Source organism: Belonocnema kinseyi, chromosome 9 (genome assembly GCF_010883055.1).
Source record: "Belonocnema kinseyi isolate 2016_QV_RU_SX_M_011 chromosome 9, B_treatae_v1, whole genome shotgun sequence".
NCBI lineage: Eukaryota > Metazoa > Arthropoda > Insecta > Hymenoptera > Cynipidae > Belonocnema > Belonocnema kinseyi.
The window spans coordinates 52,673,602-52,699,887 of NC_046665.1; the positions used below are offsets into that span (position 1 = coordinate 52,673,602).

Here is a 26,286-nt window from a genome sequence, read left to right on the forward strand (position 1 = left end):
AAAGGACGAAAAAACTGAGAAAAAAATGTTGTGAAGTGATCTTTGTTGGCTTAAAATTCAACTTCTTAGTTTAACTTGAAACTACTTTATTGAATTTAATTTTGTTTGGCTGAAGATTCAGCGTTTTTAGTTAAGAATTCATTTATTTGGTTGAAAACTTTTCTTTTTTCGATTGAAAATTCAATTCTTTTTTTGTAGAATATTAACATTTTTTTAGCTTTAAAATTCAATAATTCTGTTGGAAATTAATTTTTTTGTTATACTATTTGCTGGAAGGTTAAGCCATTTTGTTAAAGAATCCTTTTTTGTTGAAGAATAACTTTTTTATTTTAAACTTCATCTCTTTAGTTGAAAATTAGTTTGTTTTTTGACTGAAATTTTAACTATTCCATTTTTTGTTGAAAATGTATCGTTTTGAGTTGAAAAATATAATATTTGATTAAAAAATTAGTTTTTTTTTTTTTGGTTTAAAATTAGTTTTTTTAACTAAAAACTTAACTTCCATTGTAGCCTGAAAATTCATGTTTTTAAGTTTAAAATTAATTAATTTTTTGAAAACTCGTATTCTTAGCCGAAATTTTAACTTTATTAGTTTATTTGGCTTTCAAATGCAACAATTTTGTTGGAAATTAATTTTATTGATAAAAATTAATATTTCCTGGTTGAAAATTCAACTGTTTTGAAGAGAATTCGCCTTTTTGGCCTGAGAATTCTACATTTTCGATGAATTTTCTTTTTATTGACCTCCTAGGTGTAAGGTTGTTTTTATATTGTTTTATTGGGAATTTGTAGCAACCCTGTTTTCGTGAGTATTATTATTTTAGAAAGAATTTTTGTTTTCTAGTTTCTTGATAAAATCTAATTCTTCGGTTAATTTTCTTAGGATTGAAAATCGAACTCGTATTTAAAACACCAGTTCGATTCATGTCCATAATTTTTGCAAATTCGAAAAACTTTTTTCAGAAGATTATCTTTTTATTTATATATTTTATTATTTAGTTAATAAGTTAACAATTTTCTTTTAAAAACATCCTTTTTGCTTGCAAATTCAAACTCTTTTCGTATAACATTAACATTGTTTTGTGTGAAATTCGTATTTTTCTGTTGAAAAGTCAATTGACATCTTTTTTTTATGAAAGTGCAACTCTTTTTTGGAATATTTCTCGTTTTTATTTAAAAATTCACCTGCTTGAGTAGAATTTTTATTTTTCTTATACAAAAATGCAACTGTTTGGTTGAAATTAACAATTTTGTTAAAAAATCATACTTTTTGGTTAAAAATTCGGCTATTTAGCAGAAAATGAACTAATAGTTCACAATTCTTATTTTGGTGTTGGAAAGTGAAATGGAAACTTCTTTGGTTACAAATTTAACTATTTTTGTGAAATTTTCTTTTTTAATTAATCTGCTTTAGAAAAAATGTTATCTGCCTTGAATAAAAATGCAACTGTTCTTTTAAAAATTCGTCTCTTTTTTAAGAGTATTTATTTTTTATTTTAAAATTCACCTGCTTTAACAGAAGTGACATTTTTCTTGGCTAAAAATGCAACTGTTTGGTTGAAAATTAAACTATTTTTAAAAAAGTTATACTTTTTTGTTGAAAATTTTACTGTTTCGTTGAAAATTTTAACTATTTCGTAGAAAATTTACTTTTTGTTAAAAATTTATATTTTGGAGTTGAAAAATGAACTGAAATATTTTCTGGGTGAAAGTTCAACTTTAAAAAAAATTGTGGTTTTTAATTAAAAATTCATCTGTTAAGGTACAAACTTCATCTATCTTTGATAAAAATGCAACTATTTGGTAGAGAATTCAACTTTTTTGTTAAAAATTCATTCTTTTTGGTTGACTAAATTCGTCTTTTTGGATTCAAAATTCAAGTATCTTTCGTAGATACTTATTGTTTGTTAAAAAAATGCATATTTTGATCTTGAAAAGTCAACTGAATTATTCTTTAGATGGAAATTTTATTATTTCATTTTTTAAAATAAAAATTCATTTGTTTGTTAAAAATGCATCCATTTTGGTTAAAAAATTCATCTTATTGGATTGCTAATTCAATTTTTTCTTAGAAACTTATTTCTTGTTTAAAAAGTTATATTTTAATCGTGAAAAGTGAAATTTTTTGATGAAAATTATTTTTCTTTGCTTGAGTATTAAACTATTTTGTTTAAAAAATTTGGTTGAATCACTTTATCAAGAAATTTTTTTTTTATGATTTATATTTTTATTTGGAAATTCATCTCTTTGGTTGAAAGTTAAACTATTTCGTTGAAAATTAAACTTATTAAATTGGAAATACAAAAACTTGGGCAAAAGTTAAACTACATTGTTAACATTTTTTTAAAGTATGTCTGGTTGCAAATTTAACTGTTTAGTAGTAAAGCCTTTTTATGATATAAAATTGATTTTTTAACTGGAAATGTAAATTTTCCAGTTTTTTTAAGGGTGTCTTTTTTAGTTAAAAATTCTCGTTTTTCGGTTTAAAAAAATTTCTTGGTTTGAAATTTCATTTTTGTTGGGTAAAAATTAATTAGTTTCGTTGAAAATTAATTTTTTGCTGAAGTCATATTTTTCGTCTTTTGGCTTGAAGGTTCAACAATTTAAATAAACTTTTATTTCTTTCTCGAGTGAAATATCCTTATTTGTTGAAAACTGGTCTTTTTTATTTTAGAATTCTTTTTTTATGTATAAATTTCATCTTTTTTGATTGAAATATAAACTATGACACCTTTTTGTTCGGGAATTATCTTTTTAGGTTAAAGATTCAATTTTTTTTTGAAAATTCAAGTATTTAGTTAAAAGGCCATCTTTCAAAGCAGAAAATACATTTTTTGTCTGTTTAAAATAAATGATTTAATTTGAAACTTTTAAATTTGTATCTAAAATACTGTTTTATTACGTTTATACAAGTTTTAATGTTAAAAGTATAAACAGATTAAAATGCTGGTATTTGAATATTATACATCAGGGAAAACGAAAAATTAGTTAAGGAAAAATCAGGGAATTTTGAAGGGGGCCCTTAGCGAATTTTTAAAAATATTTTCCATTTGAAATATCCCGCCAGTTAGCATTTTGCGCATGCGCTGTATTTTTCTTCCGGCGTCGGCATTGTTGACTTTCGCGTGAACGAAACGAGCGTGTATATTATTCTTACGAAATAACTAATTGAAGAAAGTGGTGAATTACTTCACCTTCGGTATTTTGAGTATTTATATTCACTTTAGAATAATAATTTTACCATTGTAATTTCTGTCTGATACAAATTGTTTGTGATTTAGCTAGCATAACCTCAAAAAATTTCTTTAGGCTGTTAAATTGATTTCAGAATTTTGAAAGAAATAGAGGAGACATGTATTATTTAGAAATTTTCGTGAGTACAAAAGAATCCGGGCTTCCAGAAAGTGCTACTATGGTGCAGGTTTACATGCAAAAAAGTGTTAGACAGTTTCTCGGAGAAGAGGGGTGCAAAGATAAGATTGATATTTTAAAATACGATTCTTTAAAGCAAACGATCATAGTTCGCTGTAGCAATGCAAGTTATGTACGTTTAAGAGCAGCTTTGGTTTTATCGAATATTTGCGAAGAGCAATCACCTTGTGGCTTTACAATTAACAGAGCCTCACAGAATTTGTTAAGTCTTAGAAGCAACAGCAGATCTCACAAGCACGGTGAAGTTGTATGAAAATGGAATTTTTATGTTTTTTGTGTCATTCAAGCCTGCCGGCTAGTCGATTTTTTCACTTTTGATAACGAAATTAAAGTTAGAGAAAAAATATTACATTACGGGGAAATCGGGAAACCCGGAAATTTTATTCAGTGACCGGGATATTTCTCTCGAATGTACTAATATTCAAATTAAAAGTGGTATCAGAAATTTTATTATTGTTCTAATTCTGAGTTAAAACAGGGAATTTGTGGATAAACAAAAGCAAAAATGTGTGATAATTTATGAACAAAAAGTTTGTGACGGCACTTCTATAGAGAATTTGAATTTCCACTTAGAAACAGGAAACTTTCTAAAAGATTTATAATTTGTGCTTCGGGACAATAAATTTTCTGAAAGAATTATAATTTTTATTTGTCTTCACTTTAGATCAAGAATTTTCATAAGGAACTAAAATATTCACTTTGGGACGGAGTTTCCTTAAATAATTTAAAGTTTGGATAAACCAGGTAATAAAAACTACGTATAACGCCTAAAATCGGTTTAAAATAATTTGATTGGAGGTTTTTAATTCATTTAAATTATTAACAATAATTTACCTCAAGTTTCGTCTCAGTGGCAATTTCTATTACATTTTATGCTATAAAATAATTATAAAGTCAAAATTAAATACTAAAATTTTATTCTTATTCAAAAATAAATTTATTATTATTTTTATTGTGCTATGAGATACAATAAACCTTTTTTTTTCGAAAATTGATTTATAACCTTTGTCATAAAAAAAGGAAAAACAATTTCCAAAAATAAAGTTCAAAATTTTTTACATGGTACGAGAATTTTGGAAAACTAAATGTCAAGGACAATAAACTTAAATTATTATTTTGATGTTGAAAATTAACCTGAAATATTTTTGTTTGAAAAGTAAACATTTTTGCAAATTGTTTTTTTTTTTGGGTTAAAAATTTATTTATTTTAGAAGAAATTTAATTTTCTTTTTGGCTAAGAAAACAAAGTGCTTGAAAATTATTTACTTCAGTTGAGAATTTAATTATTTTTTTGAAAATTCTTTTTTTTTTGAAAATTCAGCTTTTTAAAAATTTTAAATAAACATTTTTTTGGTTGAAAATTCAACTGCTTGAGAAAAAATAGAACTACCTGGTTGAAATTTTTGTTTAGTTGAATGTTCACGACCTAGATTGGAAATTATAGTATTTTGCATAAAATTTTTTTTTATTTAACAAATAAAATTTAATTCATGTTTTAAACTGAAAATGTAACTTTTCCATTTTTGGTTAAAAGTGGATATTTTTTTAGTTAAAAATTTTTCTCTTTTGGGAGAAAGCTAATTTTCTTTATTTGAAATTTTTTCTTTTTTAGTTGAAAATGCAATTGTTGGGTATAAAATCAACGTTTTTTGTTGAAAAATCAACTGTTTTATGATTTGGTTTCAAAGTTCAACAATTTTGATGAAATTTGTTTTCTTTCTTGACTGAAAAATGTGGGAAATTCTTGTTTTTGGTTGGAAAATTTATCTCTTGGTAGAAATTTCACCTTCTTTGGCTGGAGTCAATTTTTTTAAAAATTAATCTCTTGAGGTAGAGATTTCAATTATTTGGTTAAAAATACAACTATTTTAATGAAAATTGAATTATTATGTTAAAAGTTGAACTCTGGTCGAAAATTTAGCTGTTTCGGTGAAAATGTTTTTTTTTTTGTTTGAATATCAACTATTACATTTTTTTAAAGAATCCATCCTTTTGTTGAAATTAAACTTTCCGGGTTGAAAATTTATTTTTTTAGACTTTCAAAATTCAACTGTTTTATTAAAAATTTGTCCATTTGGATTGAAAATGCATCGTTTTTGGTCATATTTCTTGGTTGAAATAAATCAATAAATTTAAAATGCTGATTTATGGATATGAATGGTCCAGGAAAACGAGAAAAGTTAGGGTATTTTTAAAAAATGTAAGTTTTTGGTCCTCTTGAGAAGAAAGAAATCGTTTTAAAAAATGACTCAAGTCAGAATTCGACAGAATTTGAAAATTTCTAGTTGAAAGTGACAATTTGTCTGAATTTAAAAGTTATTTTTTGTTTGCACATCCAAATTTGTCAGAATTTGAAAGTTTCCTTTTCAAAATTTCAAAAAGGGTCATCCTCAGGCAAATTATACCTAATAAAAAATTGTTATAAAAAGTTAGTTAATTTTAAAAAATTAACATTGTCGTAGAAAAAAATTGTTATGAAAACAAAAGTCAATTTACCTTATATACAATTTTAGAACATTAAAAATTGTTGTGCAGTGATAAAAGAGTGAAAAGGCTTGATATCATGTTCGAATACATAATTTCTTGAAAAATTAAAAAAATCGTTTTAAATCACTCAAAGATTTCGAACACTTTTAAATTGTTCTGAAAATGACTTGGACTTTAAAAGCATCCAGTGGATTGACAGCCAGCTACTAAAATTTGGGATATTTAAATTAAATTAAAATCTAACTTAAAACCCCTTTTTAACGTCCAATAATCAAATTGATGTGAAAATTTTCTGAAAATAGAATCAAGAATTTGAATTTGTAGCTGAATTATGGAAAAATGAACAAAAGTTTTCTATGAAAAATATTATCTTGGAAAGAAATTGAAATAATTTCGTTTTCTTTTCGGCAGCTTGTAGTTCAATCTACACGTTTTCAAATTCTTTAAAAAACAAACTTTTATCACATTTAAAAATTACCAAAACACCGTAAATTTGTCAAAAAACCAAACAGAATGTTTTCAAACATTTTTTCTTTGATTTTTTTCATGATTTCTTTAGAATCATAGGTATATGACTGAGGATATCTTGTGGGTTTCGTCCTTACAAAACTATTTCTTAATATAGAAAAACTTATTTTATTTGGTATAAAATAAATTTGTCAAAATATCAATTCTTTAATCTGCTTAAAGAAGCAAAAATCATATATATTTACGAAATATAAATTTAAGAACTTGAGAAATATAAGATATTTTATATTTTAAATAAAAATATTAATGAAATTATGTTTTTTTCTCTGTTTTGATTAATTTTCTTTATGACTTTACTCAGTAACTTTCCCTTTTACATAATTTTGTGAAATTCATAATCGGGATGACATCATATTACTAATCAAAATTAAAAGCTGTTATAAATTTAAATCTAGAGAGCACTCAGTATACACTATATAAAAGAAAAGAATATTTTAAAAGATAAGTAAAATATTGAATTTTTATCTTTTTTTGGTTGGAATTTTGGTAATTAGAAATCTCGGGAATTTCGTAATTTTCTGAAGATGAATTTTCGGGATTTTGATAATTCTGGGAATTTCAATTTCGTTATTAAGGGCGTGTCGTGTTGTCAATCGAGTACAGTTCCCCCGGCTTTTTTTCCACAAAAATGAAAATTTTTAAAAACTGAATTCGGAGATACTATAAAATATCATAACGCACGTCCCCGGACTCTTTTTTGAGGGATAATAAACAAATTTATTGTGCTAAATAAAAATTGTATGCATGTGCATTATTTTTAGGTTACGTCATTTTTCATCTCTGCCTTTCCGATAATTTGGAAATTATTTTTGAAATAAACTTTTTTGATTGCCTGCAAACAAGGCTAGTTCCGGGAGATTATTCACTAAGTTTATTTGTAAGTCCAAAGTTTTCGGTCAAAAATATTGTGTAGTTTGGAAGTAACGCTCGGGAGAATTGTAAAGCACATAACCTCGAAATATACACACGCGTTGATAACAATATCAAAATTTGTTTAAAAAAAAAAACACAAAAAAAAGTGTGCGTTAGCATGTTCACTATCATTTCCCAAATTTTTAAGACAAAATATTTATTATTCTAGGAAAAAAGCCGGGAGAACCTAAAACTGGTAAAATCGACAATTTTCTAAGTATCACATACCATTAATTACTGTCGATAGTTTTATTATTATTTTTTTTTTAATTTATAGTTTCGAAAATTTTCTGTTTCGGTTATTATACTATATTTTAGGATTTTCTGAAATACAAAACTATGAGTTATTTTATAATATAAAATAAAAAGTTTTTTTAAATAAGCGGGTAATTTAGCGATGACGAAACTCAGAGAATATCTCCCTCATATTACTCTGATTCTAAAAAAAAGTTGAGATTTTGGAGAAAATTCACTTTTTATTTACTTTTCTTTGCGTAAAATGTTGATTATTTTTCTATTTTTTTTTTAAATTTTAAGTTTAACGAATTTGAAAAGCGCAGATTGAACTGCAAGTGGCTGGTAAGAAAAAAAATTCGTAAATTTTTTCACATTTCACCTAAATGTTTTGTTAGTTTTAACTGTGTTTATTGCAAAGATAAACATGTAAGATACAATTAAATTGAAAAATACAGGGAGTAGTAAACGCGACACTTGATATACGATATTCGAGAGTATATACACTGACTCATACATCGAACAGTTCAAGTGCGTATTAAAACAATGTATAGTTGGCAGCACTATTCAGACTAATCAGGCATTCTTGCAAAAACACTAAACACGTGTTGTATTATTTAGGTATGCACAACACCCCTTCTCAACGCGGGTTCACTTACCGCACTCACGTACCGCGGGCGCACTCGTTTATCCTGCACTGGTGTAGAGTAAGAGCACTCCTATCGCTCCGTCTTGCTTCTTCTTTCTCACTCCGACCTGCGTCGGTGCAGATCGGAGTGCACCAGTGCAGGATAACCGAATACGCTATTAGATTCACTGCTGCAAATCACAATTCACAATCCACAATCTTGCATCCTTGCAGGCATTTTCGATGACTCGGCCCGAACAGGCCCTTTGTAAGATTATCAGGAATCATCTCGCACGTTGGAATGTATTTGACGTTCAGCTCTCCTCGTTCAAAGACCTCGCGCACGCAGTGGTGTCGTATGTCAACATGTTTGGTGCGTGCGTGATATACCGGGTTACGCATTAATTTCTGTGCAGATTGGTTGTCACAATAAACGAGTGTTGACATTCTGTTGGGATTTAAACATTCGAGTTCACTCAGTAAACTGCGTAGGTAGGCTGTTTCCTTGACTGCATTCGATAAGGCAATGTACTCCGCCTCTGTGCTGGATAAAGCGACAGTTTTTTGTTTTTCTTTCTTTCCATCTTACAGCTAGTACCAGCAGCCTTGAAAAAAATTCGGTGTATGATTTTCTGTCGTCGGCGTTGGAAACCCAATCAGCATCTACATAGCCAACCAAATCTTCTCCAGTTTTGCGGTACATTAATCCGTGGTTGCGTGTTCCCTTTAAATACCCGAGAACGCGCTTCGCAGCAGACCAATGGGCTTTTCCAGGATTACGGTTGTACTGACTCAATGTACTCACTGCATATGTAATTTCAGGTCTTGTTGATACTACTAGGTACATCAAGGATCCAATTAGAGATTGATGAGGAACTCTTTTCATTTCTTCGGCCTCCTGTTCTGTAGATGGCTCCATTTCCTTGCTCAACTTCAAATTTCCACCCATCGGTGTTACCACAGGCTTTGAATCTTGCATTCCAAATTTGTTCAGGAGATCATCGATGTAGTTCTTCTGGCACATGAAAACTGATTTTGAGATTGGATCTTATTGGAATTCTATTCCGAGGCAATAGTGTAATTTTCCCAAATACTTCATCTCAAATACTTTAGCTAGAGCTTCTGTCTTTTGCATGTAAACGCAATTATTGCTGTTCCGCTGTTTTAGGCCAAAACTTTGCAGTCCCTGATCCAACTTCTTGAACCATTCCTACCTGATTGCTTCAGACCGTAGATAGATTTCTTGAGAGAATACACGAGGTGTTCGTTTTCTTTTTCACAAAACCATCGGCTTGTTCCAGGAAGATCTCTTTTTCTAAGTCACCGTTTATGTACGCCATAACTACAACTAGTTTGTACGAAACGATACCGAGTTCGGCTGAAAAGGCCATGATCATTCGAATGGAGCGCTGTCTTGCAACATCAGCAAAATTTTCTTCAAAATCGATTCCAGGCTGTTGACTAAAACCTTTAGTCACTAAGTGAGCCTTGCGAAGTTCCACGTTTCCGTCTGCGTCGTATTTTGTTCGTAGTACCCATCTGCAACCAATGATCTTTTTTATAGGTCAACCTGTTAAGATCCACGCTTTGCTCTTGGTGAGGGCATTGATCTCATTTTTCTTAGCAATTCGCCATTTTTTTCCATATGGCCCGGGTAAAGCTTCCCACACTGAAGGATTTGCTGGCTCTTAGCTTAATAGAGTTGCTCTCTCCACGGTTTCTGCCTCAACCATGTGGAATTGTTTTCTTGGCTTTCCCTTTTGACCTTTTTTTAGAATTTTAGGCCTTCCTGGCCCCCTCTTGAGTCGTTACAGGTTTTTTCTTTACAGGCCTGCTTCAATCTGCTCAGCATCGTTGGGAAAGTCGTTTGGAAGGTCATCCGGAATATCGTCGTTTTCCGGTAACTCAGCTTCATCTTTTTCTTCGTGCGAACTTCGGTGATCGTCCTCAACGTTATTCTCGAAATTAATGATGATTGGTGTGTTACTTGGAAATTTTCTTTCCTCTTTTGCGACCTTGGCTCCGTTGAATGTTTCCTTGAATATGACGTCTCGGCTGACTATTATATTTTTGATTTCTAGATTCCAAAGACGATATACTTTGCACTCAGTCGAGTATCCAATGAAGATGCAAGGTGTCGATCTTTGCTTGAACTTGCCTTTTCCAGGCTTCTTGTTGAGTGCAAAAGCTTTGCATCCGAAAGTTTTCAAATGAAAAACACCTGGTTTTCTACCACACCAGCTTTCGAAGGGTGTTTGATGTAAAAAGGTCTTCGTGGGACATCGGTTTCGTTCTAGGCTAGCTGTAAAATCAGCACCACAATACTCAAGACCGTTGTCCGTACGCAAAGTTTTTATTCTTTGTTCAGTACGAATTTTAAAAAGTGCCTTGAATTTGTTAAAGGCTGCTTTTACCTCATCTTTTGTTTTTAGAAAATATACCTCGACCCAATTTGACTTGTCGTCAATGAATTTTGCGAAATATCCTGCTCCTCCAAGAGACTTGACTCTCATAGGACCACAAACGTCAGAATGAACCAACTCGAGCAGTTTTTCGCTCTTTGATTCTGAATTCTTTCGAAAAGGTGTCGCACTCTGCTTATCTAAGATACAAGTTTCGCACGTTGAAAACTTATCATCGGTTCCAATTTTCAATCCATTGACCATGTTTTTGGAAATCTGTCTTCGTAGATCACATTCATTGAGGTGTCCATATCTTCGGTGCAGTTTCTCCAGTTCACTCAGTACATTTTCTGCCTCAGCTGTGGATACTATTTCCAATTTCGGTCTCTCAGCTATTTCAAAGAAGTATAAATCGCCTTTCTTCTCAGCTGTAAAAATAAGATCTTTATTTGGTTCATAATTTCAGCACCGGCTTCTGTAAATAGAATACTGTGGCCATTTGTAGCAGCTTTTGCAACTGAAAATAAATTCATTTTAAGTTCAGGTACAAGAAGTGTGTTTTCTAACATTATTTTTATGCTTTGACATCCGTCAGACAAGTTAAGATGAACATTGCCTTTTCCTGCAATGTTAGTAGTTTTATCAACGGCTAGTCTGACTTTGTGATTTTTGGCTGGTGTCAAATCTGAACAATAAGTGTCGTCGCAACACATGTGCGAAGTTGCACCACTATCAATGCACCATATTTCACTTTGAGACAATTCAGCAGTGAGTGCACTTATCAACGAAGCTTTTTCTTCTATTTTAGTTTCTTCAATGACAACCATAAAAACTTCCTCGACTTTTGATGTACTTTGCTTGCTGGTTTCTTCTTTCTTTTTGTTTTCTGCATTCCGAAGCCTTGTGTTCAGGCTTCTTACAAAAATTGCACTTGAAACCTTTCTTCTTCGATTCTGAAACATTTTCTTGCCTTGGTCTAGCGTTGTTTTGATTTTTTTTGCTTACTTCTTTGTGCAGATTGCTTCTAATTTTTTGAAGTTTTGTGTAGAAAGCACCTTGCAAATTCTGCTCGGCTTCTTTCCCTTTTCGAGCACTGTACTCTTCGAGTAATTTAATTTTCAAAGCTTCAGGTGCTGGCAACTCGCCTCGAGCTTCTAATGCGCAACGAAATTATCGTAGCTATTCGGAACACTTTACAAGAGTAAAATTGTTAAAAGATCTCCTGAGATTTGAATATAAATTTCTCCAAGTTTATCAACTGTATTAAAAAAAAAATGTTCAGGTGCTCCGACATACTGGAATTTTCTTCTATTTTTGTAAATAACATTTTCAACAATGTTGCTTTTCTAGCCGGTCCCTTTGATTGGTACACTAATTCTAATTTTTGCCATACTTGATTAGATGTGCCGCAGTTCTTTATATGACACAGCTCGGAAGGATTCATGGCGAGAATGATGTTAGCTTTTGCTTTACGGTCGTTTTGATCCCCGGCCGCTACTGCAGCTGCATTTGCTTCTGTTTCTTAGATTCTGGCCTTCATTCCACTCACATAATCTCAATGATAATTTTTAAGTAGGATGGCTTCCATCTGAAGTCTCCATGTGTCATAATTCTCTTTTTCTAGTTTATCCATTTTGATCGATAATCCTGTTGCCATGTTGCGTTATCTCGTATTTCACACTTCACTTGACAAAGACGTTACCCGGTGCGATCTTCGTTTCGCCTTTTTTCTCAGATCACACGAATTTCGCGATTCGCGGCAACACTAGCGCAATGGGAGCGTGCTGGGCCCATAATCTGTTAGTTTTAACTATGCTTATTGCACAGATAAACATGTAAGATACAATTAAATTGAAAAATACAGAGAGTGCATACTCTCGAATGTCGTATAGCAAGTGTCGCGTTTGCTACTCTGTATTTTTCAATTTAGTTGTATCTTACATGTTTATCTGTGTAATAAACATAGTTAAAGCTAGCAATGTTCAAGTAACCCAAGTTCATGAAAAAACTTTTTTGGTGAAACACAAAAAATACAATTATCAGACTGTCCGATTTCATATAAAATCGGTCACTCTATAATCATATTTATGCATTTATCAGATAATGGGTTTACTGCACGAAAAATGCGAGATTTGTAACGTCTTATACAATGATATTTTCGCTGGCAATCCAAAACGCTTGTTGCAATAACTCGCTCTTTTAATTGGGTAGGGCTAAATAGTTATCTCCACCCAATAATTGATATGAAATCCATTTTTTTAGGATAATTTTCATGCTTGATAAGCATTCCTTAATCGGTTTTATTTTTCTTCTTTCGATTGTGCAATATTAAGTTTTACTCCGATGACTTCCAGAGCATTACAAAGTTTTATTAAATCAATTTCCTGATAAAAAACTTATTCTTACGTTTTGAGAGCAGCCTGGTCTCATCATCAGACGTTAGTTAAAATTTTGAAATTCGGAGGAGAAAAAAAAATTATTGTATATAAGAGACTTGAGAAAATCCAGTATGAATGCTCCTCTCTATTTTAAGATTTCTTAAAATTTGCACTTCTTTCTTTCGAATCATTGTCATTTTAATATGATGTGAATTCTTAATTGCGATTGGGTGTTGCTCCTGAAAGTTAGACAATTTTATTCAATGTTGATACCATTGAGTGAAAATGTTAATTTGAAATTAATCAACGTTGTTGATTACTGGTTCATATTTTGATTAAAGAATAATAGGGTGGCCGCTGGACCGGGAAATCGGGAAATTTTTGAGACCGGGAAATGACAGTGAATTTTTTTTTACCTGGAATTTTACAAATTTGTGGAAGAAAAATTTTTTCACGTTCGATTTCAACAGTTTTTAAATTTTTGGATAAAAAACATTTTTATTTAATAAATAAATACATTTTTTTAATTTTATATGTACTTTAAGTAATAAAAAGTGAACAAAAACGATTCGACCAAAAGATTTTAAACCAGTGCAAAATTTAAGAATTTTCAGATTTTAACGTTAAAACTTAAACGGTTTCAATTTGAAAGTCTTAATCATTAAACAAATGTGAATGCGTGACTGAAAGTTTACAAACAGTTTTCAATTTAAAAATAACTCCATAATAATATATTCTTAATCAAAGGATTTTATTAAATGTAAAATATTGTTTTAGTCTAAAATATTCAATTTTTAGCACATTCAAATTGACATTTTTATTTTAAAAAAAAGAAAAGATTAAGTATTGAATATTTAGCAATATTTGAATTTATATATAAGACAAGTAAATTAAAACCAAATATTTAAAAGTAAAGAATCTTTAACTGAATTGTTTGACATAAAAAACCTGGAATCGTTAATTTTTCGAAAAATGGTCAATTTGTAAGTGAAATTTTTAAATTTGGATGTATACTTTTACAAATGAACATTTGTAGAAAAATGTTGAGTAATTTTAAGAGATATTTAGGAGTTTTAAAAGGATAAAAAATTACCATGCAAATTGTAGAAAGTTTTTTTAAAATCTTCTAGAATGTTTTTTAAAATTTTTGTTTAAATCTTTGAAAAACTTTTTAAATAATCTCTTAAAATAATTTTTCAAAATGAAAAATTATTTTTAATTTTCCTAGGAATCTTAAGAAAATGTTTTTATTCTTTTGAAAATCAAGTTTGAATCTTTTCAAAACTTCAACATAGCTCTCAAAATTGCTCATATTTCGCTTACAAATATTAAATGTTTCATTGTTATTTATACATCCAAATTGCAAAGAAATGTTCTAAAATTTGCAGGGTTTTCTGAAAATTGTAGAAAAAATTCAATTCATTTGGACAGATATTTAGAAGTTTTGAAAAAAATTCCAAAATAATTAAAAATTTAAAACAAATTTAAAACAACTTCTAGATTTCTCAAGATTTTGAAATCAAATTTTGAAGCTTTCCAAGGATGTTTAAACTATTTAAAAAGAAAATAATTGAATTTGTAATTTAAGAAGTGTTCAGTTAAAAAGACTTGCAATTTTTCAATATTTGATGTTACTAGCTTAAAATTCCTTAAAATTATATAATTTTGAAAATTTTAAAGTACATTGATGATTTTTTTAATTTAGAGCATTGAAAATGATAACGTGGATTTATATTTTTTTATATTGAAAAATGTTAGTACTTTTAATTTTAGCGTAAATTATTCATCATTTGAATACAACATTTTTAAATTAAAAACTTGTAAATTTCAATTTCAAAAGTTCAAAATTGAACAGTTCCACTTTTAGTGCTTTCATTTAAAGCTCAGTTTTTATTATCTCAAGTGGAAATTTTTTTAGCTTCAGTGTTCCATTTTTTTAATTTCATTGACCGTGAAAAATATTTTCGAACCTGAAAAAAAACAGGAAAGTGATCGGGAATTTATTTCATCGATTAAAACATTTTGACTTCGTCTGCAGGATGGTCTTAATTAAAATGTATTAAAAAACACGAGAAATATCAAAACTGTGCATGTATTTATACCATCCCGCAAGCGGAGTCGAAACTAATGCTTGTAGCATTCAAAATTTTACTTATTCTAATTCAACTTGTATCTGACGAGGTGTTTTTCACTTGTCACATAAAAGTTCACCTGAGCCGGGAAGAGTGAATAAACATTACCTAGAGAAAAGAATTAGTCGTGAAAAGCAAATTCAGATCGAGGATCATCCCATTCTAGACATGAAAATATATAACTTTATTCATATTACGATTTCATCTATTTTTTGTGTGTGATCGGAACAAAACTCAAGGTTATTACAAATGAATGCTTCTTTGAGGTATAATATTATTATATTATACATATTATTATAATAATACGTGCATAATTAATTAATTAATTTGGTCGTACGCCTAATAAAAAAAAGCAACGGTTTGATTTTAACGGTTTTTTAAATAATCAGTTGAATTTTTGTACATTTTTCAATTATGACATTTAGTTTAAAATGCGTTATTCAAAAATCTTTCACTTAAAAATTTTCAATTTTGGATTTTAATTTTTAAGTGTAATTTTTTCATTAAAAGAATTTTAAAATGCAGATTTGAAGACTTAGCCAATTAAAAATTAGTAGCGTTTGAAGTCTAAAATTTTGGATAAAAAACCTTTTTAGTTGATCAAATTTGAATTTATAGTTTAATTATTTTTTAAATTGAACTATACATGAAGGATTAACAAGTGAATAATAATTGATTTCACAAGACGATTTGGAATCAGTTCAAAATTGAAGAATTTCCACATTTTAACGTTAAAAACGAAACGGTTTCAATTAGAAAGTCTTTGCAGTTAAAAAAATGTAAACGCCCGAATGAAACTTCGCAAATTATTTTCAATTTTAAAATAACTTCAAAATAATATATTCATAATTAATGGCTTTCATTAAATTTAAAATACTTTTTTAGTCTAAATTTTGAAAAATTTTCATGAAGAAAAATCACAATTGTTTCATATTTACAAATATTTAGAAAAATATTTTTAAAATGAAACATAGAAAAAATTCGAGTAAGTTGGAGATATTTAGAAGGCCTGAAAAGATTCAAAATTAATTAAAATTTTTTTAATGATTTCAAATAATTGAAACGAAGTGTCTACGTATACCGACAAAATGACAATGGCCAAATTTGAAACGAAGTATAGATTTTTACAGATTTCGCACAAAAAATCAAGATGCTTCTTAAGAATTATAAAAGGCTTCAAAAGAATAAAAAACATTTTCTTAAGGTTCTCAGGAAAATTGAAAATGACTTTATTTAAAAAATTAATTTAAAGAGAATATTTAAAAACATTTAAAAAGGTTTCCAAAATTGTCCAACACGAATCAGGAAGACTTTAAGGAAATATTTTGTATTTTGCAGGATATAAAAAAAATATGCAAAGAATTCGAATCATTTAAAAAGACGTCTAGAAGTTTTGAAAAGTTTAGAAAAATCATGTAAACTTGTAATAAATGTAAAAAAACATGTAGGTGTTTCAAGATTTTGAAATAAAATTTTTAAGCTTTTTAAGGATTTTTAAGCTGTTGAAAATGAAAATAAATTAACTTTTAATTTAAGAAGTGGTCAGTTTATAACAAAAATGTAATTATTCAAATTTTAATATTGATGGTTTAAAATTGCTTAAAATGATTGGCAGCTCAGTTTTTATTACTTCAAATGGAATATTTCATTTGAGATTTTTATTTTTAAGCGTATATTATTAATTTAAAGAATTTAAAAGTTGAAGACTTAAAAACTAAATGTGTTAGACGTTGAAAATTTCGGATAAAAAACACTTTTATTTTATCAACTGTGAATATAAATAAATAAATAATTTTAAAATTGAGTGTGTACTTCAAGTGTTTAAAATTGAAAAATAATTTATTAGATATAACGATTCTAAATCCGTGCAAAGTTTAAAAATGTCTACATTGTAACTGTTTCAATTCGAAAGTCATTAAAAAAATGTAAAGGTGCAATTAAAACTTTATAAACAATTTTAAACTTAAAAGTGACTCAATAATAATTTAATCGTGATTAAAGGCTCTTATTTAATTAAAAATATTGTTTGTCTAAATTATTCATTTTGAACTCATTTAATTTGAAATTTTGTGGTTAAGAAAAAGAATAATTATTTCATATTTAGCAATATTTGACTGTTAATTGAAGACTAGTAAATTGAAGCTAAATATTTAAAAGTAAACAATTTGAAACTTATTTGTTTAATATAGAAAGCTTTGAATGAAAGAAAAATTAACAATTTTATGAGATACTTAGAAGTTTTTAAAAGATTCAAAATTAATTTAAAACTTGTAATGATATAATGTCGAAAAATACATAAGAAAAAGTTGGTCTGGTCAAAAGTACAGGCAACTTTTTTCTTTTGGGCCTGTGTAATTTATCAAGGCGAAAAAACATTTTCAATTTTCTTGGAAATATTAAGAAAATGTTTTAATTCTTTTGAATCTTTTGACAATTCTTAAAAAGCTTCTAAATTTTTTGTTTGAAATCTGAAAAAATCTGCATTTTGTTTTAAATTAGATTGTTGGTATTTGCACCGAAATTTCGGCATGAATAGCGAGATTTTGTCGGTATACACACGTCGTTTAAATTATTTTAAATCATTCAAGTTCTAAATTAATTTTAAATCTTTTCAAAACTTCTAAATATTTCTTAAAATTACTGCAATTTTTGCTACAAATAATAAGTGTCCAGTTGTTATTTATAAATCCAAATCTTAAGGAAAATTTTTGAATTCGCAGGATTTTCTAAAACTTGTAGGACAAACTTAAATTTTAGAAATTTTAATGTTTCTAGTCTAAAATAACTTGATATTATAGATTAAAATTTTTTAAAAGTTTGTTGATAGATTCTTTAATTCGGGGTATTGAAAATGTTAACATCAATTTTGAATACAAAACTTTTAAATTGAAAAACTTTTAAACATATATTTTAAGAGTTAAAAATTCAAGAGTTCCACTTTGAATGCTTTAATTTTTGGTTTATTTTTTATTACGTTAAATGGAAAAATTTTTAGAATAAAGTTCGATTTTTTAAATTTCATTGACCGAGAAAAATGTTTGTGAACCGGGAAAAGACCGGAATTTTTTTCTTCGATTAAAACACTCACCCTGAAACAACTCTACTCCCGCACGAGGGACTCTTCCAGGGTTGCCACAAGACTTGGAAAAGTCATGGAATATTCAAAAAGTGTTTAATAGATCTGGAAAATCATGGAATTTTGAAGAAAAAAAATGACTGGAACTTTTTTAATCATCTTGATTTCCAACTCTTAATAATGTAGTATTTTATAGCGAATTCTATATTTGAAAACTGGAAAAGAAAACTTAAGAAAAAGGCAAATATCAGATAATAAAATAAGAATTAAATGAAAAGAAATGGAGGATTCAATGGGACAAGCAAAAAGAACTCGTTGAACTGATGAAAAGAAAAAAATCGTAAACTGATTAAATTTTGATAAATTTTAGTATAAACAATTTTATTATTTCTTGCGTTCTAAAAGTTGTATTTGAACTTCGGTAAAAAGTTCGTATTTTTTTTATAATTTACCTGAAATTTTTTCAAAATTATACCTGGAAACCCTGGAAAAGTCGTGGAATTTTTTAGTAACCCTGTCTGCGTTAGTGGACCCTTTTTTCCTAGCTTCCCGTGGGAAAAACATGAATAAAGATTTTTTTTCGAACTCTGTTAATGAACGTGCGGGCGAAAGTTGGATAGATGAAGAAAGCGGTAGTTGTATAAAGCCGAATCTGACAGAATCCGAAGCGGCAGTAGCATAGATTGTCGCTTCGGATTCTGTCAGATTTTTGGGAAAGGGGCAATTCTCTCGGCCTGAAACTCTCATAAAAGAACCCTGTTAAATGAGAAGCAATCGGCGTGGAGTGGAAAAGCGAAGGACAAAGAAGTAGTATCAACTTGCCCAACTACATACCGGAGAAATGAGCCAAGCTGTGGCAAATGAAGAACCGTTTATAGGTCCTTTTACTTCTGGTTCTGCAGGTGGTACTGAAAGTCCTATAGATGAATCCTGTAGAGATAAAATTAATCAAAGTGAACTTGACTTAGGCCTGATCTGTGCTGGTTCTAATCAAATTCCTCAAAACTCTTCACTTGTAAGTGAAGAGTTGAGACAAGCGATAATTTTTGTAAAGTCATCTTGATGTTAAATTGGGAAATCCTAATAAGAAGCACATTAATAAAGAGAGAACAATTCTTGTTTTTGGAATTCCCGAAATTTCGATGATCTCTATTAGAAAAGTCGATATGAAATAGTTTTTCGAGATGTGTAGGATTACTTTTAGGGTTAGAGAAGGGCGTATGTTAAGAAACTAAAAAATAATGTGTCGGAAGTAGCAAAAAATAATTGTAAATAGGACATATGAACCTTTGATCTTTATATTTGTGTTAAAATTGTTTCGTATTCGCGTATATTTGTTAAACATAGAATTAATTGTAAAAAAATCGTTCTGTCTTGTTTCAAATTTGCGAAAAATGTTATTGTTCTTTTTATTTTGGTAAAAGTAATTATCCAGTCAAGAACTTCTTCAACTTTTAAGAAATCCTGCAAATAAGGAATGATCTTGATCCTAGAAAGGTAATTGGAGTTCTTTAAAGTTTTGATATGAATCATTTTTACTGATAAAATGAAAATACATTTCGAGTCTTTCGACAATTTCGATAAAAGGCCGTTTTTTTTAAATCTCAATTTTTGTTCTTTGTGTTACAGACGAGTGTCAAAACAAATACGGAAATGCAAATGCGTGGAAGTATTGCTGCAGGGTATTCGATCTGCTCACAATTGCTGCCGTAAGTTCGCATTTTTTTGTTTTTTATTTAAATTTTCAATGCATGTATAAAATATTGCACAATTCAAATTTTTTAACAGGTTTCAAAGTTGTGCACTTTTTTGCCTTTTTAATGATGTTTTAGATAAGGATACTTGTTCAATAAAGTAATATAAAAAATTGATCGCACTAACGGGTTTTAAAAAATATTTCACATAAAAAAAAGAAATAATTCAATAAAAACAGAATATTCTATCGAGTCTCATCACTTACTCGAGCCCTTTTTTTAAATTCCTCTTTTTCTCGAAATTTCCCCATTTTCTCATTTTTTTGCTTAAGACCATGCGCTGAGTGGGTCACGTGACCAGATTCCTACCTTACGGCCACTTTTTTTATTTCCCAACTTTATTAGCACACGAAACGCGACATCGATTTAAAAATTTGGGATACTAAACAAGAAGCACTAAGAATGTTGGATCTGATCCTAAATTTGTATAATTATGAAAAAAGTTTTTTGTTTGTAAATAATTTTGTTTGCTTTTTTCATAATTATTAAAATTTAGGACCAGCCCCACCTTTCTTAGTGATTCTTATTTATTATCCCAAATTTTCAACTCGATGTAGCGCTTCGTGTGAAAGTAAGTTGGGAAATTAAAGGAGTGAGGGTAAGGTAGGAATCTGTTTACGTGACCCACCTGTGACATGGCCTTAAACGCGAACTGAATAAATAGAACTCAATAAGAAAATCGAACTATTTTTGTTTTAAAGTTAATTTTTTTTAATGAAAAGTCTACTATTATAGTTTTAGTTCAGGACGTAATCTCTCTTGGTTAGAAATTTTACTATTCGACTGAAAATTCAATTAACTGTTAAAAAGTCATTTTGAATCGAAAATTCAAAAATTTGGTAGAGAATTCAACTATTTGTGTAAAAATTGAACTACTTTGTTAAAAATTATTCTTGCTGTTAAGAATTCATCATTTTAGTTGAAAATTCATATTTTCGTGTTAAAAGTTTAATTGTTTAGTAGAAAATTTGTCTTTTTGACTTAAAAATTCAACGATTTGGTTGAAAGTTCAATTATTTCGTTGAAAATTCAAAAATTTGATAGATGATTCAACTATTTGGTTGATAGATGAGGTACTTTGTAAAAATGCATTTTTTGCTATTGAAAGATTCACCAATCAAGTTGAAAATTAATCTATTTGGTTGGGAATTTGACTTTTTGGTTGAAAATAACCTTTTTTTTTTTAAATAATTTATATTTTCGTGTTGAAAATTCAACTTTTTTGTAGAAAATTAGTCTTTTTTGGCTTGAAACTTCAACAATTTAGTAAATAATCAACTGTTTGGTTGGAAATTAACATGATCGAAAATTCATGTTTTGTTGTAAAAAATTCAACGCTTTTGTAGCTAATTCATCTTTTTAGCTTAAAAATTAAACAATTCGAGAGGAAACTTTTTGCGTTCTTGATTTAAAAATATTTTTTTGGATGAAAGTTCAACTTTTGGTAGGAAAATTCACCTATTTAGTTCAAATTAATTTTTTTTAAAATTTGAACGTTTTGTTCAAAAACAAATATTTGGTTATAAATTAAACTTTTTTCTTAAAAATTTAATTATATTGTTGAACGTTCGTCCTTTGGATTGAAAATTTATCTTTTAGGTAGAAAAGTGATCTTCTTTGGTTGAAAATAAATTTTTCAAATTTAATCTTTGCAGGATGAAAATTCATCTTCGTAGGTGGAAAACTCAACTATCCATTTAAAAAATGCACTATTTTGTTGAGAATTCGCTTTTTTTACTTAAAAGTTTGAATATTTGGTTATAAATGCAACTGTTTAGTTGGAAATTCATATTTTCGGGCTTAAAAGTCATCTATTTTCTAAAACACTCAACTTTTTAGCTTGAAAACTTGAAGTCTTATTTTGAAAATAAGTCTCTCTTGGTAAAAAAAGAATATATTGTAGTTGAAAATTAAACTATTACGATGAAAGTTCAATATTGAATTTATTGCCCTATTAGCCTATAAAGCTTAGATGAATCTATAATAGATAAATGAATATGTCTGTATATATATATGGTTTGATTTTTTGTTACAGTTAATCGACGAACAAGTTCTTTGTGTACATGGAGGTTTATCGCCAATTATTAGGACGTTAGATCAAATTAGAACGATCGAAAGAAATCAGGAAATTCCACACAGAGGTTTGTCTGAGACAGATTTTTAATTTTTCATGCATTATTTATTTTATTATTCATTTTTTTCAGTTGAAGATTCATAATTTTAGTTGAAAAGTCATTTCTGTTTCTTTGGAAATTAATTTTTCTGTTGAAATTTTTTTTAAAGCTGAAAATGTAACTACTATTCCAATTGAATATTCTATAATTTTAGCTAAAAATTCATCTTTTTGATAAAAAATTTAACTACTCCTGTTTAATATTCATCATATTAGTTTAAAATTCATAAATTTGATTGAAAATTAATTTGTTTAAACTGAAAATTCAACTACTTCAGTTTCAGTTGAAAATTAATGTCTTTTAGTTAAAAATGCAATTGGTTGGTAAAAATAATCTCATTGTTTGAAAATTCATCTTTTTGGGTAAAAATGTAAGTATTCCAGTTAAATATTCATCATTTTAGTTAAAAATTTATATTTTTGGTTAAAAATCAACTTCTTCTAATTTGTTAAAAATGCAACATTTTTAATATTTTAATATTTGTTAAAGCGGTTTAAATTGAATTTAATATAGTTACCACTTTCATTTTACCTAAATATGCACTGGAATTTAAGTATAAGAAGATGAAGTAAAGACTTCTATCAATTATTATTCAATTCATGGAAATTTAGGACAAATTCATGTAATTATTGATTATATTTTTAATATAATTTAATTAATTGATGGTGCTAATATATTTAAAAATATCTTACAATTAAATCCCTAGAAACTGAAATAACATTTTATGTAATAGATTTGATAATCTGTAGCTGATAATGTAATCTTTCTATCTTTTCCCTTTTCTTTTTTAGAAATTATTAGAAATCTAAAGTAAGTTCTTTTTTAACTTTTTTTATTTTAATTTCAATAGTTTTTTTACTATAAAAAATTTCCATGTTAGATATTCATTTTTAAAGGAACATTTTTAAATGAAAGAATTTTAAAATGCAGTTTTTAAGACTTAAACAATTAAAAATTAAAAGCGTTTGCAATTGAAATTTATTGAAAAAAACACGTTTTTAGTTTCTCAACTGTAATTAATAATTACTAATTTATTTTTAAAATTTAACTCTACTTTAAGTATTAAAAAGTTCACAATAATTCATTTTACTAACTGATACAGAATTCTTTTAAAATTCAAGAATTTTCCAATCTTTAGTTAATAATTGAACTGTTTCTAATGGAAAACTTAAGTAGGTAAATAATAAATTTAAAAAATCGTCTGATTGAAACTTTAAAATTATTTTCAATTTTAAAGTAACTTCAAATTAATAGATTCACAATTAAATGCTTTTTTAAAGTCTCAAATTCTATTAAAGTATTGTTACAGTCTAAACTATTGCATTTGTAATCATCTCAATTTGAAAATTTTCAATTAATAAAAAGAATGATACAATTTTAATTGTTTTATTTTTAAATTTGAAAGTGATGTTTTTGAATTTTTATGTATTAATAAATAAGACATATGTATAAATTTTGGAAAGTTTTAAAATTAATTTAAAACCTGAAATAATTTTTAATCTTTTAAAAAAAATTTTAGATTTTGGCAATTTCTAACCAAAGATTTAGAAGCTTTTTGAGAATTTTAAAAGGTTTTTAAAAAAATGTTAAGATTCTTTTGTAAATTAAAAATTATTTTTTATTTAAAAAAATTATTGTTAAGAGAATATTTAAAAATGGTCAAAAAAGAATCAGGAAGATAAGGCAATTTTTTTAATTTTGGAGGAATTTTTAAACATTTTGGGAAGAATTCGAACCTTTTTGAAAGATATTTCGAAGTTTTGAAAACATTGCCAAAATAATATAAAATTTGAAAATTTTTAAAAGAAAGTCTTGAGATAATAAAAGTTTCTTGATATACAGGGGAAAATAATTTTCTTATTTAAAAAAATTAATTTGAAGATATATAATTTTTAAATGATTTCGAATAATTATCAATTTGTAGCGACTTAAAATTAAAATAATTTAAAGGATTCCTGTATTTAAAAAAATTTCAAATTCACAATTCCAAGTTTAAAAGAAAGGATAGGAATTTTTCTATTTGATTTTTGTCGAAATTGGAAGAGGAACTTTTTGGTTTGTACATTCTTATTGACTTAAAGGTGCGCAAATTTAGTAATTTGAACATTTTATTTGAGTTTGAAACTAGGAAAGTTTATTTTTTATCTTTTGTTGAATTGCTAGAGGGTTATTTTATATTTTTAAGATAATTGTCGAGTTTGTAATGGTTTTCAATATTTCATAAATTGGAAGGATAATATTTTAGTTTTAACATTTTTATTGAGTTGGAATGGATGAAATTTTTTTTCGAATTGGAAGAGGCCATTTTTTTCTTTTTAACATTTTTATTCAGTTTATGGAAAGAATTTTTTATTTTCAATTTTTTTTTCAAAATTTGAAAGAGTGAAATGTATTATTATGAAAATTTTTATTCAGTTGGAAGAAAGAGAATTTTTATTTTACATTTTTTCTGAATTGGAAGAGGGTAATTTTTTTATTATGTTTATTGAGTTTTAAGCGAGGAAATTAAATTAAAATTATTTCTTCAAGTAAATAACTTTTCAGTTTTATGAGTTCGCATTTTTTAATTTTAATGACCATGAAAATTGTTTGCAAAGTAGGAAATAACCGGGATTTTTTCCTTCATTAATGAAAATAGCCATCCTGATTTAATATTTCTTAGATATTTTTTATCATCTGAATTGCTTAATTAAACTTGAAATTTTGTTAATGAACAGGTGCGTTTTGTGATTTGGTTTGGTCGGACCCTGAAGACGTTGATACGTGGACTGTCAGCCCTCGAGGGGCTGGCTGGTTATTTGGGAGTAAAGCAACTCATATGTTTATGGATATAAATGACCTAAAACTAATTTGTAGAGCACATCAATTAGTCCAAGAAGGTATTTATGGTTTTATAATTTTCTTATCAGTTTTCCAAATTTTAGAGTTCAGAATCTTTCCCCTATTCCCCTCTTTTTATCTTTTTTAAGCCTCAAACGGTACACTGGTGTGAATTCGCACCTGAAGTTTTTTCATTTTTTTGGCATTTACGCAAACGCAGCTGCAGCGGATTATTCCCACATATATTAAATAAATATGTTAAATATCTGTGATATATGCTAGTTGTTTATTATATGTTCCATATATTAAATATTTAATATTAACATTGCAAACAAACCAATTCGCACCAATGTACCGTTTGAGGGTTAAAAAAGAATTTCTCTTTTCCCCTTCTTTTCAAAAAACTCGTTTTGTCCCCTTTTTGATCATTGTTTGCTTAAATGCTAGCTGAATCGATAGAAAAAAATTACATAAAAAAAAATGTGGCTAAACAAATTTAACTTGTTTGTTTAAAAATGCAACTTTTTTGGGTGAAAATTTAACTGATTTAAAAAAGCAACCATTTTTTTCGTCGTTTAACATATATTTTTTTTGAAAATTCGAACTTTTGGTTTAAAATTTATCGTTTCGGCTTGAAATTTCAACTAATTGTTTAAATAATCCACTGGTTGATTCAAAATTTAATTATTTCGTTAAAAGTGCAACTATTTTGTTAAAAAGTTATCTTTCTTGGCTAGAAATGAACTTTATTGTTAAAAATTCAACTTTTGGAGTCAAAAATTCCAAAGAGTTCGAAAAAATTTGTCTTTTTGGCTTGAAAATTTTTTAATTTTGTCGTCTTTTTTTGTAGAAAAATTTACTATTATATTTTTGGTTGAGAATTCAACAGTTTTGTAGAAAATTCATATTTTTGGCTTGAAAATTCAAATATTTTCGTATAAAATTTTACTATTTGTTTGAAAGTGAACTATTTTTTATTAAAAATGAATATTTTTTTATTGAAACTACAACTATTTGGTTAAAGTTTAATCTTTTTTGTGCAAATTCGAATATTGGGTTGAAAATTCATGAATGTGGCTTGAAAATTCAATTATTTGGTTAAAAAAAAACAACTATTTTGTGGAAAACTTATCCTTGTGGTCGAAAGTTTATGAAGTTAATCATTTTCTGAAAAATTCGACTTCTCAGCTTAAAAACTGAATTCTTTTGTAGAAAACTCGTTGTTCTGGCTAAATTCAATTGTTTCTGTTTTAAATTTAACATGTTTTTGTTTGAAATACCAAAAATTATATTTTTCTTTGCGAATTAATCTTTTTCGGATTGAAAATT

At 27.8% G+C, this 26,286-nt stretch overlaps 2 protein-coding genes across 2 annotated transcripts in view; both read left to right on the plus strand.

Moving 5' to 3' along the window:
* Positions 1 to 26,286, plus strand: part of LOC117180213 (serine/threonine-protein phosphatase 6 catalytic subunit) — a 36,221-nt gene that overhangs the window by 3,525 nt on the left and 6,410 nt on the right. Inside the window, exons 4-6 of the mRNA XM_033372598.1 lie at positions 19,839 to 19,918; positions 21,999 to 22,104; positions 24,855 to 25,016. Of these exons, the coding sequence (XP_033228489.1) occupies positions 19,839 to 19,918; positions 21,999 to 22,104; positions 24,855 to 25,016 (348 nt within the window). The remainder of the gene's footprint in view (positions 1 to 19,838; positions 19,919 to 21,998; positions 22,105 to 24,854; positions 25,017 to 26,286) is intronic.
* LOC117180214 lies at positions 3,128 to 4,272 on the plus strand. Its single transcript, XM_033372599.1, has one exon. The coding sequence runs from the start codon at positions 3,353 to 3,355 to the stop codon at positions 3,683 to 3,685; it is 333 nt and encodes a 110-aa protein (XP_033228490.1). The 5' UTR covers positions 3,128 to 3,352; the 3' UTR covers positions 3,686 to 4,272.